Source organism: Mercenaria mercenaria, chromosome 13 (genome assembly GCF_021730395.1).
Source record: "Mercenaria mercenaria strain notata chromosome 13, MADL_Memer_1, whole genome shotgun sequence".
NCBI classification, from domain to species: Eukaryota; Metazoa; Mollusca; class Bivalvia; order Venerida; family Veneridae; genus Mercenaria; species Mercenaria mercenaria.
This window is the reverse complement of record NC_069373.1, coordinates 31,203,814-31,219,803: the sequence shown is the minus strand read 5'-3', so window position 1 is coordinate 31,219,803 and position 15,990 is coordinate 31,203,814. Positions and strand designations below refer to the sequence as shown.

The 15,990-nt window shown below is 34.1% G+C and overlaps 1 protein-coding gene across 2 annotated transcripts in view; it reads right to left on the bottom strand.

Annotated features, from left to right (window-relative positions):
* The window catches only part of LOC128547864 (protein-serine O-palmitoleoyltransferase porcupine-like), a 38,749-nt gene extending 24,675 nt beyond the window's left edge, over nucleotides 1-14,074 (bottom strand). For both annotated transcript variants that reach the window (XM_053521427.1, XM_053521428.1), the window contains exons 1-5: nucleotides 13,991-14,074; nucleotides 6,577-6,753; nucleotides 4,473-4,631; nucleotides 1,472-1,685; nucleotides 272-312 (exon numbers count right to left, since the gene is read on the bottom strand). In XM_053521427.1, the coding sequence (XP_053377402.1) occupies nucleotides 272-312; nucleotides 1,472-1,685; nucleotides 4,473-4,631; nucleotides 6,577-6,697 (535 nt within the window). In that variant the 5' untranslated portion in view covers nucleotides 6,698-6,753; nucleotides 13,991-14,074. The remainder of the gene's footprint in view (nucleotides 1-271; nucleotides 313-1,471; nucleotides 1,686-4,472; nucleotides 4,632-6,576; nucleotides 6,754-13,990) is intronic.
* Between the last annotated feature and the right edge of the window lie 1,916 nt (nucleotides 14,075-15,990).

Genomic DNA, 15,990 nt, shown 5'->3' with positions numbered 1-15,990 from the left:
TGTGAAGTTAACAAGATCCCAAATGTGAATGATGATAAAGGACTTCAGTATGTTTAACCTTTACCCTGCTAATTTTTAAAAATGGACTAGTCCATCATTCAATTTGGGCAGCACCACTTCTTATTCAGAGAGGTGTTCACTGAAAATTTACTGATTGAATAGCGAACAGTGCAGGCTGATCTTGGTCTGCACTGGTTGCAAAGGCAGAACCACTTGCCGCCAGAGGGCTAAAGTTTAACAATTTCTTTCAACTATATATCTAAAATCTTACCTCTTATACTGTGCCAGACACTTCTATCCATCAGAAACTCACTGAAACAAGCCATAAACATTCTACCAGTTTCTATTGTAAAGGTAAATTTAATTTTTGATTCATAATTGTAATTTGACATGTTGTTGTGTAAAGATAAGTTTGAATTTTATTTCATTACTTTAATTTGACATATTGTAGTATTTGAACCCTGTACATGGCACATGGCAGATATGTATTATGATGTCTGCATGTTGAAATTTAGAAGTCTTATGTTTCTGAGTCCTGGTGTGGCTACACACTGTGTGACACATTATGCTTGTAACTGCTTACTGTGCAAAGTACTCAAACTCCAGGATGAAATTCAACAAAACGTACAGAGTAGATATGTGTAAACAACCTCATTATTTTGTCAGAATAACACTGTAACCGCAGTCTACAGTCACAGATTAGAATCCTAGTATAATTTTCTCAGTCTGTGACAGGTGATCAGTGATTTGATCATTGATGTTCTATTACATGTAAATTTCATTACCATTTAACTGTAAAAAAAATGGTAACAAGCAAATTCAGTGAATTTACATCCTCCGCCAAATAGGTTGTTTTGTGAATGAGGGGACTATATTTTAAAAGACATAACAATTAAAGGGCAATAACTCTGCAGTTACTGAAGAGATCCTGATGAAAATTGCAAATGCAGCACTGCCCTATGGTGATCTTTACTTGTAAATTCCATGAAGATCCAGCAATGGATTTCTTTGTTATGTGGGAATTTGTGGATTGTAAAAAAAAATCTAAAGGGCAGTAACTCTGAAGTTACTGAAATGATCTTGACAAAAGTTGCACATGCATGCACTGCCATATAGTGATCTACATTTGCGTAGTTTCGTGATGGTCCATCTATAGTTTACTTAAATACAGTCAAAAACCCTTATTTTTCACAAAATCAAGGAGAAAACTCTGCTTATACTGGCTCAAGGTGGGTCATACTGTAAATGAGCAATGGTCATGAGCTAATTAATAATTATGTGATTCTAACCGAAATACTTTTTGAATCATAAACATTTTTAATTTCGGATGGATGCGTGCTCAGCACAGCTGGACAGACAGACATGCTCAGCACAGCTGGACAGACAAAGCCAAACCTATATCCTCCCACCTTTGGCTGGGTATAAAAGATTGTTTGTTACTGGATTCAAACTGGAAAGGAATAAAACTTACCATGCAACTATATAAACAATAATGAATATTGAGAGTGAGATGCCGCAATAATCTCTGTTCCTCCAATTGGTTATAACAAGAACGGCAAATGCGAGGGCACTACACAGTAACAGATAGAAGAGATTACGTTGAAAAAACATGTGGAGAGCAAGTAGTCCAAACATCAAGCTTGATAAATGGATCAACCATGGAGGAATATCTTGGTCATCAGATCCTACAAAACATAATGTGGCAGTAAAAAAAAATAAGAATTTATCAAACATGTATGTTATCTGTTAAAAAGAAATAAATTGAAACACTGGTCAAAATTGTCATACAATTTAAGTACTATATATGACAGATATTTAAAAACACTCATCTTTTCATGATTTGCTAACCTTTATTACACAGGCTCATTAAAAGAAGTCATATAGTGTATCAGTCATTCTTACAACTTATCTTAGGTACATGTATTCCTTAACAAGTTTCATGAGCAATTCCAGTAAAATGTAATATGCGCTCTCACAGAGAGATATATATACCAATAGTATTTACAAGCACACTGACCATGAGCTGTTAGAACTTCGAGGACAGCACTGATGACTATGCCACTAAATAAAATTAATTACTTGATTACCAAGTAAAAACAAGAGCACCGCCTTGCGGGTGCTGACGCTCATCTGATTTTTTTTTTTGTATAATAGAAAAATTGTCCTACCCATGATTTTCTAAGTCCAAAAAGGGCAATAATTCTTGCAAAAAGCAGGATGGAGTTATGTTTCTTGATGTACATAGTCAGCTTATGATGGTGAACAACTGTAGCAAGTTTCAAAGTAATAGCCTGAATAGTTTAGGAGAAAAGCTGACCTAAACATAAAACTTAACCAATAAATCTGATATTTTCTAAGTCCAAAAGGGGCCATAAGTCTTGCAAAAAGCAGGACAAGTTATGTTTCTTGCTGAACATGTCAGCTTTGATGGTGACAGTGTTACAGTTTTACAGCAATACTTTGATGTTATGATAAAGTGACTTAAACATTACTCAACCAAGAAAACTGATTTCTAAGTCCAAAGGGAATAATTCTTGAAAAAAACAGATGGACTTATGTTTCTTGTTGTACAGGGTCAGCTTATGAGGTGACCAAGTGTTGCAAGTTCAAAGCATAGCTTTGATGATTAAGAGCAAAAGTTGAACCTAGACATAAAACTTAACCAAGAAATCTGATATTTTTCTAAGTCCAAAAGGGGCCATAAATTCTTGCAAAAAGCAGGATGGAGTTAAGTTTCTTGCTGTACAGGGTCAGCTTATGATGGTGAACAAGTGTTGCAAGTTTTAAAGCAATAGCTTTGATAGTTTAGGAGAAAAGCTGACCTAAACATAAAACTTAACCAAGAAAACTGATTTTCTAAGTCCAAAAGGGGCCATAATTCTTGCAAAAAGCAGGATGGAGTTATGTTTCTTGCTGTACAGGGTCAGCTTATGATGGTGAACAAGTGTTCCAAGTTTCAAAGTAATAGTTTTGATAGTTTAGGAGAAAAGCTGACCTAAACATAAAACTTAACCAGGCAACGCCGACACCGACACCAACGCTGACACTGATCAAGTAATCACAATAACTCATCATTTTTTTTTAAAAATCAGATGAGCTAAAAACGTTGCACAACTTTGTGAAGAAGCAACTTCAGTTACAAATCTGAGTTTTGCATGTCAGATAATCAAAGTGAAGAAGTATGTGAAATTTCAATCCACTCAAACAAGTGGGTACTGGGATATCCACTTATATAATTAAAACTTAACCAAAATTTACCATGTATGAAAAGGAGCATAACACTGAAACTAGCATGTTGATGCCCAAATGCCAACAATGCTGTGCTTGAATTTGTTGATATGCCACCTCTGTGACTCAATTATTTCAGTTAATAATAAATGCTTAATACAAGTCATTGACAAAGTTCCAGAATAGACAAGACCTGTCGATGATCTGTAACCCCTTGGTGTGACCTGGATCTGATTCCTATGACAATTATCTGTTTCACTGAGCCAAATATTTCTGGTAAACAAAAGTCAAAAAGGCCTCTCCATATTTATCTAAGGAATAGCATGGAAAAGCTTTAAAATGAAGTACAACAAAGACTGTTAAGAATGACCTTTGACCCCTTAGTGTGATCTTGACCTTTGTGTTAGGGACTGGCATTTACATGCAACACTCTGTCTTATTAATTAAGGCATACAATTATGTAAAATGTAAGGAAGATTGCTCCATGCCTTTTAAAGTTATGGGACTGGACAAGCCCTAAATGATCTTTGACCCCAAGTGTTACCTTGACCTTTGAGATAGAAGTCTGGAATATATTAAGCATGACACTTCCCATGGAGGCAAATACTTCTGGTGAATGAAAAAAGATTACACCATGCACATCATAGTTATTCCCTGGACAAGATCTGACAATTTTTGAGACCCAAGGGTGACCTTGACATTTCTGACAGGTACCTGGCTTGGGTTTGGGTACTATTTTCTGTCTCACTGAGCTTAACACTTATGCCAAATGCTCCAAGCATGTCAATGTTATTTTCCAGACAAAATCAGATGAATGCACCGATATAAAGATACACTAATGAAGAGCCATTTTGCGACTATGTTAAGCTAACCACAAGCAAGCCTGATAAAAATGCAAAGTTCAGTTATACAGCCTCTGCACAGCAGGGCTACAGAAAACAAGTGTGTAAAGTTTCAATTCATTCCAAATAGTGGTTACTTAGATACCAGCTCAAATACATTTGTACTAAACTTTTTGAATAAAAAAAGTAGCTAGGAAAAAAGAGGCATATCTTTGTTAAAGTGCAAAATATGGATGAATATATGGCAAATCTATTCCCACAAACTGTTACTGAGAAAACTGCTTACACATACAAAACTTCACCAAACCGAGACTCTGAAGCTATTAAATACAGCTGAATTAGTGAGTGCAACATCTCTACATATTCTTCGAATAATTGAGCTGAAAACTAGCAATTACAAACCTGATTTAGAGAATGAGCAGATCAGTTTAAAGACAAAACAGAGCAGAAGAAGTGGTAAGAGATTCTCAACAGTCTGGAAAAATGTTGGCGACAGACAATTCTCCCATAATTCCTTCACAGTAACACGGGACAATGCCTCTGGAGTTTCTTGGCCATATGCTGAAAAAAAAAAGGTAAAACATGTGTACATATTGTAAACTAAGCTACATTACATAATTTTCACAGTCTGTCACTGTCAGTGTATTCAAAGTAGGACCTGAGACTCAATATTTATTCTATTGCAACCTGTGTGACATTGTTTGTGATATTACTTCAATAAGTGTCATCTTGTTAAAATGTTGTTTAATGGCAATCTTTCCTATTTCAGTCTTGCTAAATTAAAATGTATGTAAATGCAATAACAACATCATAAGCTTTGAATCATGGAATATGCACCAGGGGTTTCTGCAAAATAATACTGCAATGCTGAAGTCACACAATATCTTCCCTGCAGAACTAGTGCATATTGCTTGATACAAAACTAATGACCTATATTACAAGAAAAATACAACTTGAAAATTGTTTTTTGGACAAAATTTAAAGCGGGACTGTCATTTTTTTTTATGTACAGAAAATGCTCTCGAAATATTTTTTATCAAAAAGAGCTACCCAAATGAATTTAAAAGGAACAAAACAATCAGCAAGGTAAAACTTAGTGTTATACTATTAGGGTGCAGTGATTTAAAGTCACTTGTAAATAAAGAAGGAAGCAGATCAAAATAATGCTTGTGAAAATTATCTTCATTAAAAACCTTGATATTTCTTTGTATTTTCTGTTGTGAATTTTCATTTATTTTCATAGTTTAACTGTATATGTAACTGCATTCCTAAATTCTATATTTATAAGTATCATTGTAAAAACTAACTTTACCTACATACACTAACTTTACCTACATACACATGATCAGTTTTTCATATTTTAAATCAGCTTGAGATTAAGCCAATCTTTCACTGAGTACATTGTAATTACATTCTGTTGCTGCATGAAACAAATTCATATCATAATAATGCCATCACAATAGCTTAACTGGAAATGGAGTGTTATGTTAACTATGACTGTTAACAACAGCTGTCAGTGGACAGCGCGCTCGACTATTCTCAGTGCTTGATAGTATAATATAAGCTATGAGTAAAACTTTAACATTACAATAAGCATATTCTAAGTCGAAACGGGGCCATAATTCAGTCAAAATGCTTGACAGAGTTGCCTCCTCCTTTTTACAGACTGGGGTCATGATGGTAAACAAGTATGCAAAATATCAAAGCAATATCTCAATGGACTTTGAAAATATTTGGGGTGGTACGCAAACTTTATCATTTGTGTGACGCTCATGCTCAAGGTAACGCTCATGCTTGCGCCGACGCCGGGGCAAGTAGGATAGCTCCCCTACTCTTCGAATAGTCGAGCTAAAAATCTACATGTATTTGTTAATAAATTTCCTATATCCAAGTTTTAATGTACAGTATGCAAAGATGCAATATGACCTAGAATTGTTTTGTTGTGACATTAAATCCAACAAAACCTAATTTACTGTACAAATATTTTGTCCCTATTGGCAGGGACATAAAATTTTGTGATGGCCTAATAATATATAGGTATCTGCTTATACTCGTAATATTTACAGGAAAGGACAAAAAAAACTTAAAAAGTTTGTTTTATCAATTTGTTATTAGTTATATTCTCATAATATAATCTAGAATTTAAAGTTCTGAACATACGTGTCAAGCTAGGAATATTCTTTTTAACAGAAGTGTTCTAAACTATCACTTTTCACAATAAGAAAACTGGATCCTAACCCTTATCATGCTGGACACAACTGATTCTGCCTTTGCAACCAGTGCAGATCATCCCTGCAGTCTGATCATGATCTGCACTGTTCGCCATTCAATCAGTATCTTTTTGGTAAGCACCCCTTTTAACATTCAATGGTACTGTCCAAATTAAAAGATGGACAAGTTCATTACAGAAATTTAGTAGGGTAGGGCTAATATATCCAGAATTTTACTGTAATCAATTCTGCTTTATGTCAATTCTCATAAAAGAGCAAATTCATACATAAGTTACCTTTAAGGAGCTCTTCAATTTCTGGGTTAACTTCATTTCCCTCGAGATATGCCCTTAGGAGATCCTCATCAATATCGGCCATATCTGAAAATCCATCTCCGTAATATAGATCATCCTCCATGATGCTGCAGTGACAAACACCTCACTGTAAGCTGACAGAAATCACTTAGCCATTACCTGAAAACAGAGCTAGATTATTTCAAATGTACATATATATCACTTTTCCGAGGATTTTGAATCTTCACATCACAATCACGATGCACTAAAGTACTCTTGTTGTACATGTATGTTTGCACGGCTTTCCCTCCCCTCATCCCCTAAAGTTACCTCTGGTAAACACAGGCTCTGAAAGGTAGAGGAGCACCAAAGGAATGATTGTGGAAAATCATTTAGAAGTCAAAATTGTAGGAAATTATTTAGAAGTTTCAGGCAAGATAATTTTCAAACTACATTGTATCTTCTATATATACTTAAAAGCCCAGCAGATGGCCTCCATAGTTTTGAGCAATCAGGACACTCACACTTGTTAGAACATCACCTAAGGAACACTATAGCCTACATTAATAGAAACTGACTGCAATTTTGGCACTGTTCAATTAATTTTACTGCTTGAGTTAATAAGTAATGGTGACTACTGGAAATCGCTGTTAAAATTTCATATTCAGTATGCTTGGAACCCAAGTGAGAGTTAATTATAAATCAAATATTTACAAAACAAATATAATAACAGCAACATTACGACAACTAATCATATCTATTACCAGCAGTTACCTTATACACTGGAAACACATAATAGTACACGTATATTGATTACCAGACCTCTAGACCTGGGTTTAGAGGTCCAGTTACCGGACCCCTAGCCACTTCCCTTAAAATTTGTCCAATTTGATCATGTACAATACAATAGCACAATCATGATAGTCTGCGACATAATTTTGGTACATACCATTTTTGCAGGCCTATAAAACAAATGCTGAAGATAAAATTTGCTTTTCTTTAGTGAATTGCAGAAAGTGTATAAATTGCAGCAGTATTTACAGAAAATGATAAACAGCTGGCCAACACTTTGGTCTGAAAAAAATTGACATTTTAAATCAAACATTCAATATTCTGACATTTTACATTTTCACTACCCAGACTTTATTTCAACATATTACTTAAAAATTTATCAAGACAACAGTGTAAATTATCAATTATGACCACTAAAAGATATGTAAGGTCTTATATTAAGGTTCATCAAGTGTTTGGAGACCACCCTTTTGGGGAAATACTTTATACAAAGGTAAGCTTGTTTGAGAATATATATTTTGCATAAGTCAATGTTCTATTTTGTAGAAATGATCAAACTCCTTTTTTGAAAGTGTTTATTCTTTAACTTTGTTTTGGTTGTGTGTGACTGTGTGTAACATATTTATCTAGGTACATTTGTACTCCCAGTAATAAAATATGGTTAATGTATGTATTTTCTTAAACATAGCAGTATTTTGTCATTTTGGCAGCTCTACTTTCACTTTCGTCTTGCCAGTTTTGCAATGTATTTGTTTTATAACATTTTAAACATTGGGAGTACCCAGAGAAATATGTTTATCACAAAATGATTGTAGATATAATGTAAAAATATTTTTGGACAAGAGCTGTCACCATTGGTGACAAATGCCCCCGAAGCATGCCCAAGAATGCTACAGTTGTCTGCGCAAAAATCACACATCATTTCATGACCTTGACCCAAGAGACCCAGGTCATAAGCATGACACACCTTCTCAATATGATTAACATTTGAGTCAAATTATTTTCAAATCCCTTTATAAATGGCAGAGTTATTGACCAGACAAGAAACATGTTTGACTTCTAAGTGTGACCTTAACTTTGGAGCTTGGGGTCTGGGTCTTGCGCATGACAAGTCCAGGGGTGTAAAATTATTTTTCACACCACTCGCCCTGCAGGACTAGTAGCTAGTAAAACCAACTTGCCCTTAGTGGACAGTCACTCACCCTAACAATTGACAGGAGTATTATGTACAACACAACAAGCAAATTTCAAACATAACACATAGCTCGTACACTACATTTCCTTTTTGATTATTCATTTTTGTTTCTTTTTATTTTTTTATTTTTAACCCCTACCGTAGTTTCTCAAAGTGTCAAGAAAGTATTAAACATCAGTTATTTTCATTTTCTCAAAACTTATTTCCCGAAAAATAATTATTTTGAAAAGTGCCCTAAAAATATGGACACAATAATCATCATCCACCTACCCGTCTTGAAAGCGAAAAAAAAAAGTTGACGATCATCGGTAATTATTCTGTTGATAAACTAAGTAATTGGCCTGTTTTTATCATCAATTAACATCCTCTCAAAGCGCTAAAAGAAGTGTGTCGGTATCATGACCTCTAAAGTGGAGATCAAAGCGGTATTGTTGCACGAGATTGTCATAGCATTACGTCATATTACAGTTTTCGCGTCATGTGACCTATTTGCCAAAAAGGAATTTACATTATCGTTTAAGAAGAATATTTTATAAAAAAAAATACATGTACAAAGATTCATTTAAAACTTACTAAAAACCGCAACAACATCATTTTGTTTTATTTTAAAACCACATTTCTATTTACGTCCATGAGATCACGTACCCTATTCTGCCGCACTTACAGAAACCTTTTTACCAAAAAAATTGTTTTACTCAATGTCTTTAAATTACTGCCGCTTTTTCATTATTTAAGATTTTTTAATTCTGTTTTTTTTTGTTTTTTCTGGTCAAAAGTCTGAATTTTATGCCCATAGTATATATCACTTATTTTTTCTTAGAAAGAAATCAGTAATTAAGATCGCGCTGTTTGAAATTTAACAAAAGATTATATGAAAATTCGACCGTTTTCATACAATTTTGCTTACGTTTCCGTCGATATTCTATTTAAATCTTATTAGAATTCAAATTGTATTACTTCTCACGCGATGTTGAAAAACTGAAGCGATAATGTTAAACAAGAGCACCGCCTTGCGGGTGCTGACGCTCATCTGATTTTTTTTGTGTAATAGAAATATTGTCCTACCCATGATTTTCTAAGTCTAAAAAGGGCCATCATTCTCGCAAAAAGCAGGATAGAGTTATGTTTCTTGATGTACAGTGTCCACTTATGATGGTGAAAAACTGTTGCAAGTTTTAAAGCAATAGCTTTGATAGTTTATGAGAAAAGTTGACTTAAACATAATACTCAACCAAGAAAATGATTTTCTAAGTCCAAAAGGGGCAATAATTATTGCAAAAAGCAGGATGGAGTTATGTTGCTTGCTGTACAGGGTCAGCTTATGATGGTGAACAAGTGTTGCAAGTTTCAAAGCAATAGCTTTGATAGTTTAAGAGAAAAAGTTGACGTAAACATAAAACTTAACCAAGAAATCTGATATTTTCTAAGTCCAAAAGGGGCCATAAATCTTGCAAAAAGCAGGACGGAGTTATGTTTCTTGCTATACAGGGTCAACTTATGATGGTGAACAAGTGTTGCAAGTTTTAAAGCAATAGCTTTGATAGTTTAGGATAAAAGCTGACCTAAACATAAAACTTAACCAAGAAAACTGATTTTCTAAGTCCAAAAGGGGCAATAAATCTTGCAAAAAGCAAGATGGAGTTATGTTTCTTGATGTACAGGGTCTGCTTATGATGGTGAACAAGTATTCCAAGTTTCAAAGCAATAGCTTTGATAGTTTAGGAGAAAAGTTGACCTAAACATAAAACTTAACCAAGAAATCTGATATTTTCTAAGTACAAAAGGGGCCATTAATCTTGCAAAAAGCAAGATGGAGTTATGTTTCTTGCTATACAGGGTCAGCTTATGATGGTGAACAAGTATTCCAAGTTTCAAAGCAATAGCTTTGATAGTTTAGGATAAAAGCTGACCTAAACATAAAACTTAACCAGGCAACGCCGACGCAGACGCCGACGCCGACAACCGCTCAAGTGATGACAATAACTCATCATTTTTTTTCAAAAAATCAGATGAGCTAAAAAATGAATGCACTACGCACGTTTTTTGTGTACATGTCGATAAACTAAAGTAACGGAGATGTAAATCTGATATTACGATAGGTCGCACGTGCTCTCGGAATGGAAAATTACCGGCATGACGTTTTGATATCTTTACGATTCGCGGTTAAATTTCAGTCAATCAAAGTAGCAACTGAACTATCTCAAAGTTTGTTGAGGTTTTTCAAGATGTAATTTCTGAATTTCATTAAAGCTACGACGTAAAAACCACTCGCCCAACCGGTCCACTCCTCCTACCAAGACTTTAACTCGCCAATGCGAGCGGGCGAGTGGAATTTTACACCCCTGAAGTCACCTCAATATGGGGAACATTTATGACAGGTAATTTTAAAATCCCTTCATCAATGGCAGAAATATGGACTGGATAAAAAACGGACCATGTTAACCTTTAACCTCTAAGTGTGACCTTCATCCTAGAGCTAGGGGTCTGGATCTTGCGCATGACACGTTGTCTCATTGTGGGAAACATTTATGCCAAATAATTTCATAATCATAATACCTTCATCAATGGCAGAGTTATGGACAGGACACAAAACAACCCTGTTAACCCTTAACTTCTAAGTGTGACCTTGAACTTTGAGATAGGGGTCTGGGTCTTACGTACGATACATTGCCTCATTATGGTAAACATTTATGCCAAGTTATTTCAAAATCCCTTCATGGATGGCAGAGTTATGGACCGGACATGAAACAGACCCTGTTAACCTTTGACCTCTAAGTGTGACCTTGACCTTGGAGCTAGGGATCTGGGTCTTGCGCAAGACATGTCATCTCATTATAGTGAACATTTATGTTAAGTTATTTCAAAATCCCTTTATGGATGGCAGAGTTACAGCCCGGACAAGAATTTACACGGAGGCAAGCACAGATGCACGCACACATGGGCATAAAAAGAAGTTTGATATTTTCTACAAAAATTAATGTTGACAGCCAAAGTACAGTTAAGTACCTGTGATTCAAGAGAAAATTTATTATTCCAAACAGAACAACCTCTCTTCAAAGACACTTCCACTTATTCTAAACAATTTGGTATCCATTTTATGAAAAACAAAGGCAAAAACATAAACCAACAAGGGTGCCATAGTCACAAAATACGCCTGTTGAGAGCTTGTTAAGTGGTCATTCTTGTATCTGACCTTTGACCTCTAAGTGTGACCTTGACCTTAGACCTAGAGACCTGGTTCTTGCATAAGACATTCTGTCTCATGATGGTGAAAATTTGTGTCAAGTTACATCAAAATCCCTCCATGCATGAAGAATAAATGCTCCGAACAAAGTTTGCTGATGCCGCCCTCCCATCTGCCCACCAAGGGCGTTTCCATAATACATCAAATTTACCAAAGGGGATGTTTCAAAACACTTTAATCTTTACGTGAACCATAATGGCAAGCAGGACAACTTATTTCCAAAGAAGTTAACAGGCTGTTAAGTTGTAACATTGCCCGATCGGGCTTTCGACATAAAAACTAATATTTCTTGAAAAATAATGAAGATATATCTTTCAAACTTGGTCCATTTATTAAGCATAACATAAGATGCATATCAAGATAGAAATAACTTTGTTGCCTTCAGTTTTTTTAGAATTACTTCCCTTTTTTCAGATTTTTATGATGCATAATTTTTGAAGTCCAAAAAAATTATGTTTTAATGCAATGTTTAAAACAGAAAAGGGTTCAATGGCTTTCTATTGCTCCACTTGTGTGCCAATACCTTTATTCTATATATTTAGGGTTAATACTTTGTTTCTAGTGCAGATATATGAGCAATTTTTTTACAACTAACATTTCTCCATAATGTTGTAAGTGAAAGCACAGAAAAATGTATACATTCATGTACTAGCGCAATAATTTAGAGCATTAGAAAGTCATTGAACCCTTTTTTGTTTTAAACTTAGCATTAGAACATATTTTTTTGGACTTCAAAAATTATGCATCATAAAAATCTGAAAAGGGGAAATAATTCTATCAAAACTGGAAGCAACCAAGTTATCTTTATTTTAATTCATATCATATGTAATGCTTAATACATGGACCAAGTTTGAAAGAAATATCTTCATTATTTTTCAAGAAATATGCTGCTTTCTCCTTGATTCGAGCCTTTTAAATCTTTCAGCGTTGTGCATATTTTTGTAAACCTGTTCAATTAAATAATTTTTGTTTTTTGTTACAAAAATATTTGCATTTAACAATGGGCAATAAGAATTACAATGTTATCATCTTTTATATATACTTTTTTGGACGAGACTGAATGAGGTCAAACTCCACATCATTTTAAAACTTTCTCATCGATTCGAGCCCTTTGTTTGGAAGGTCATTAAGTGTAAATGTTTGCATATTCTATTTCCATAAAGCAAATTTCTATCAAGATTGACTTCTTGTTCACTCGTTACAACAGTTGAAATATGCACAGGATACTTTTAATTTGAAATTTGGTCTCACAATATTACCCAGTATGTAATTTCCTTTTGCAATAAGGAATTTTTGATGCAAAATATTAAAACTGGCATTTACTCAATTTTTCTTTGGTTTCATGACTAATATTTTCCAAGGCATTTTAAAATGTAAATGACACAAGTTTCTGATGGAAGAACATACTACATGAGCATGAATTTTACTAAAACACAAGGGCTCAAATCGATGAGAAACAGGCATACTAGTTTTTCTGTTGAAAGCCCGATTGGGCAATTTTACCAGCCTGTTTAAGAAACCAACATGTTCCATTTTTGTATATAATACTGATTTATAATAATAGCATATCCCTTCCCCTCTATATTGATGTATTCATAATTTTAACAGGTCTAAAACATTGTGGAATAATACTATTTTCACTTGGGTATTGATTACATTTTACTCGGACTTTATCATAGACTCCCTGTGTAAAATCTCAAATTTTAAACTAAAATAAAGGTATTAAATCCATATAATATTTCAATGAAACTTCAAAGTTTTGTTGTTTGTAGCATCATCAGGGGCATGTGCAGTGAAAAATCTAAATTTGATTTCTAAAATAGTGTGATATTTACTTCTAAACTCACTATATGTTCATTGTAAATGTACTTCGATATACCCAAGTGGAAACTGGCAGGTACTTGAAAATGCAGCTCTCTGATTGGTCAGTTAGAACCCCTAATGAACAGTGATGTCATGGTAAAGTTATGAATAAAAATATAATGTCCATTCTTCTCTAAATGGAGAATAAGCCGTGATACTATCATTGTAAGAACTGACAACAGACGAAATAGTTTCATCCGAATCACAATCAACAATGACCACGCCCATAAGAAGAGTATACCATCACTACTTGTTAATTGCATCGATGAAGTCACCTCAGCAATGAAGCAAATTATCATACACATAAGAACGGATATGCCTACCTATTTCTTTGTGGGGATAATTGAAAAAGAATTATGCAAATTTCCCCTTTGTTGTCAATAACGAAGATGAAAGAGATATTCCGAAATCGTCGGCGGGAATGATACCACCAAATTTTGGTGAACTTGCCTTCTGGTTAGTCTGTTTCACTGATCTGTCTAGCAGATACAGAGTACAAGTACGAAAGTTGCTGCAAGATACAGCAAAAGCAAAGTCCGCACCAAACAAAGCAGTATGCATAGTACTTATAGAACTGGAGATGATCTAATGATACTTGTGTTTTTGTTGGGTATCAAGTCAAATCGTCACCCAGTCAACTCGTCCCCGATTTGGTCATTTCGTCCCCTAAAATTGGTCATTTCGTTTCCACCATAATAAAATGTGGTCAACTTACCCCCTTTTGGTCAACTCGTCCCCCTTTTGGTAGTGTTGTTCCCTAAATATATTAGGCATTTTTTATGATATCTTTGACTTTGAAAATTGGTATTTAAAATTGTAAGTTTTGACGGAGTTATACTGGAAATGGTTAACTTTAGATAATTAGGTTTGGTAAAATGGTTAACTTTAAATAATTAGGTTGGTTAAAATGATGGAAAAAATACTGATAATATAAGACAGTTAACTGAAATAAATTAAAAAATAAATACAATATCTTTAGCAATAAAAATATAATATAACAATTAACTTTTTTAAGAATCATAGTAAGAAAAGAGAGAACAATTTAAATCCTTATATCCGTTCTTGATAAAAGAAAGTTTTAAATAGAAATACAATAAAAAATAAAAAACTGATATCTGTCACAGACTACTAATTGTTAAGGTTACACACTACTAAATTCTTTAGGTTACAGACAACTAAATCCTTACAGTTAGAGACTACTAATTTTGTAAGGTTACATACTACTATTTTTAGTTTACCGACTACTTATTTCATAAGGTTACAGACTACTTATATTGTAAGGTTACATACTACTATTTTTTAATTTACACACTACTAAATTCATAAGGTAACATACTACTAATTTTGTAAGTTTAAACACTAATTATGTTTTTGGGTTACACACTACTAAATTCTAAAGGTTACAGACTACTGATTTTGTAAGGTTACAGACTACTTGTTTTTTAGGTAACAGACTCCTAAATTCTGTAGGTTACAGACTACTATTTTTTTAGGTTACACACTGCTCAATTCATGGGGTTACCGACAACTAATTTTGTAAGGTTTCAGATTACTAACTTTTTAGGTTACACAAAACTAAATTTTCTTAAGGTTACAGACTACTAAGTTCATGAGGGTACAGACTACAAATTTTGTAAGGTTATGTTCTACTATTTTTTATGTTACACACTACTAAATTCAGAAGGTTACAGACTACTGATTTTGTAAGTTTAAACACTAATTATGGTTTTCGGTAACACATTATTAAAATTCTAAAGGTTACAGACTACTAAATTCATAAGGGTACAGACTACTGATTTTGTAAGGTTACAGACTACTTGTTTTTTTAGATAACAGATTCCTAAATTTTGTAGGTTACAGACTACTCTTTTTTTAGGTTACACGATACAAAATTCATAAGGTTACCGACAACTAATTTTGTAGGGTTTCAGACTACTAACTTTTTAGGTTACACACTACTAAATTCTTAAGGTTACAGACTACTAGATTCATGAGGGTAAAGACTACTATTTTTTTAGGTTACAGAAATCTAAAATGCTGTAGGTCACAGACAACTATTTTTAGGTTACACACTACTAAATTCATAAGGTTACCGACATTTAATTCTGTAAGGTTACAGAATAATTATTTTGTAAAGTAACAGACTACTAATTTATTTAACCACCTTGGTAGCTTAGTGGTAGAGCATCCGCTTTGAGGTTGTGGGTTCAATCCCCGGCTGTGTCATACCAAAGACATAAAAAATGGTACTTGCAGCTTCCTCGCTTGGTGCTCAGCATTAAGAGGGTAGTGCTATGACTGGTCAACCCGGTGTCAGTATAAT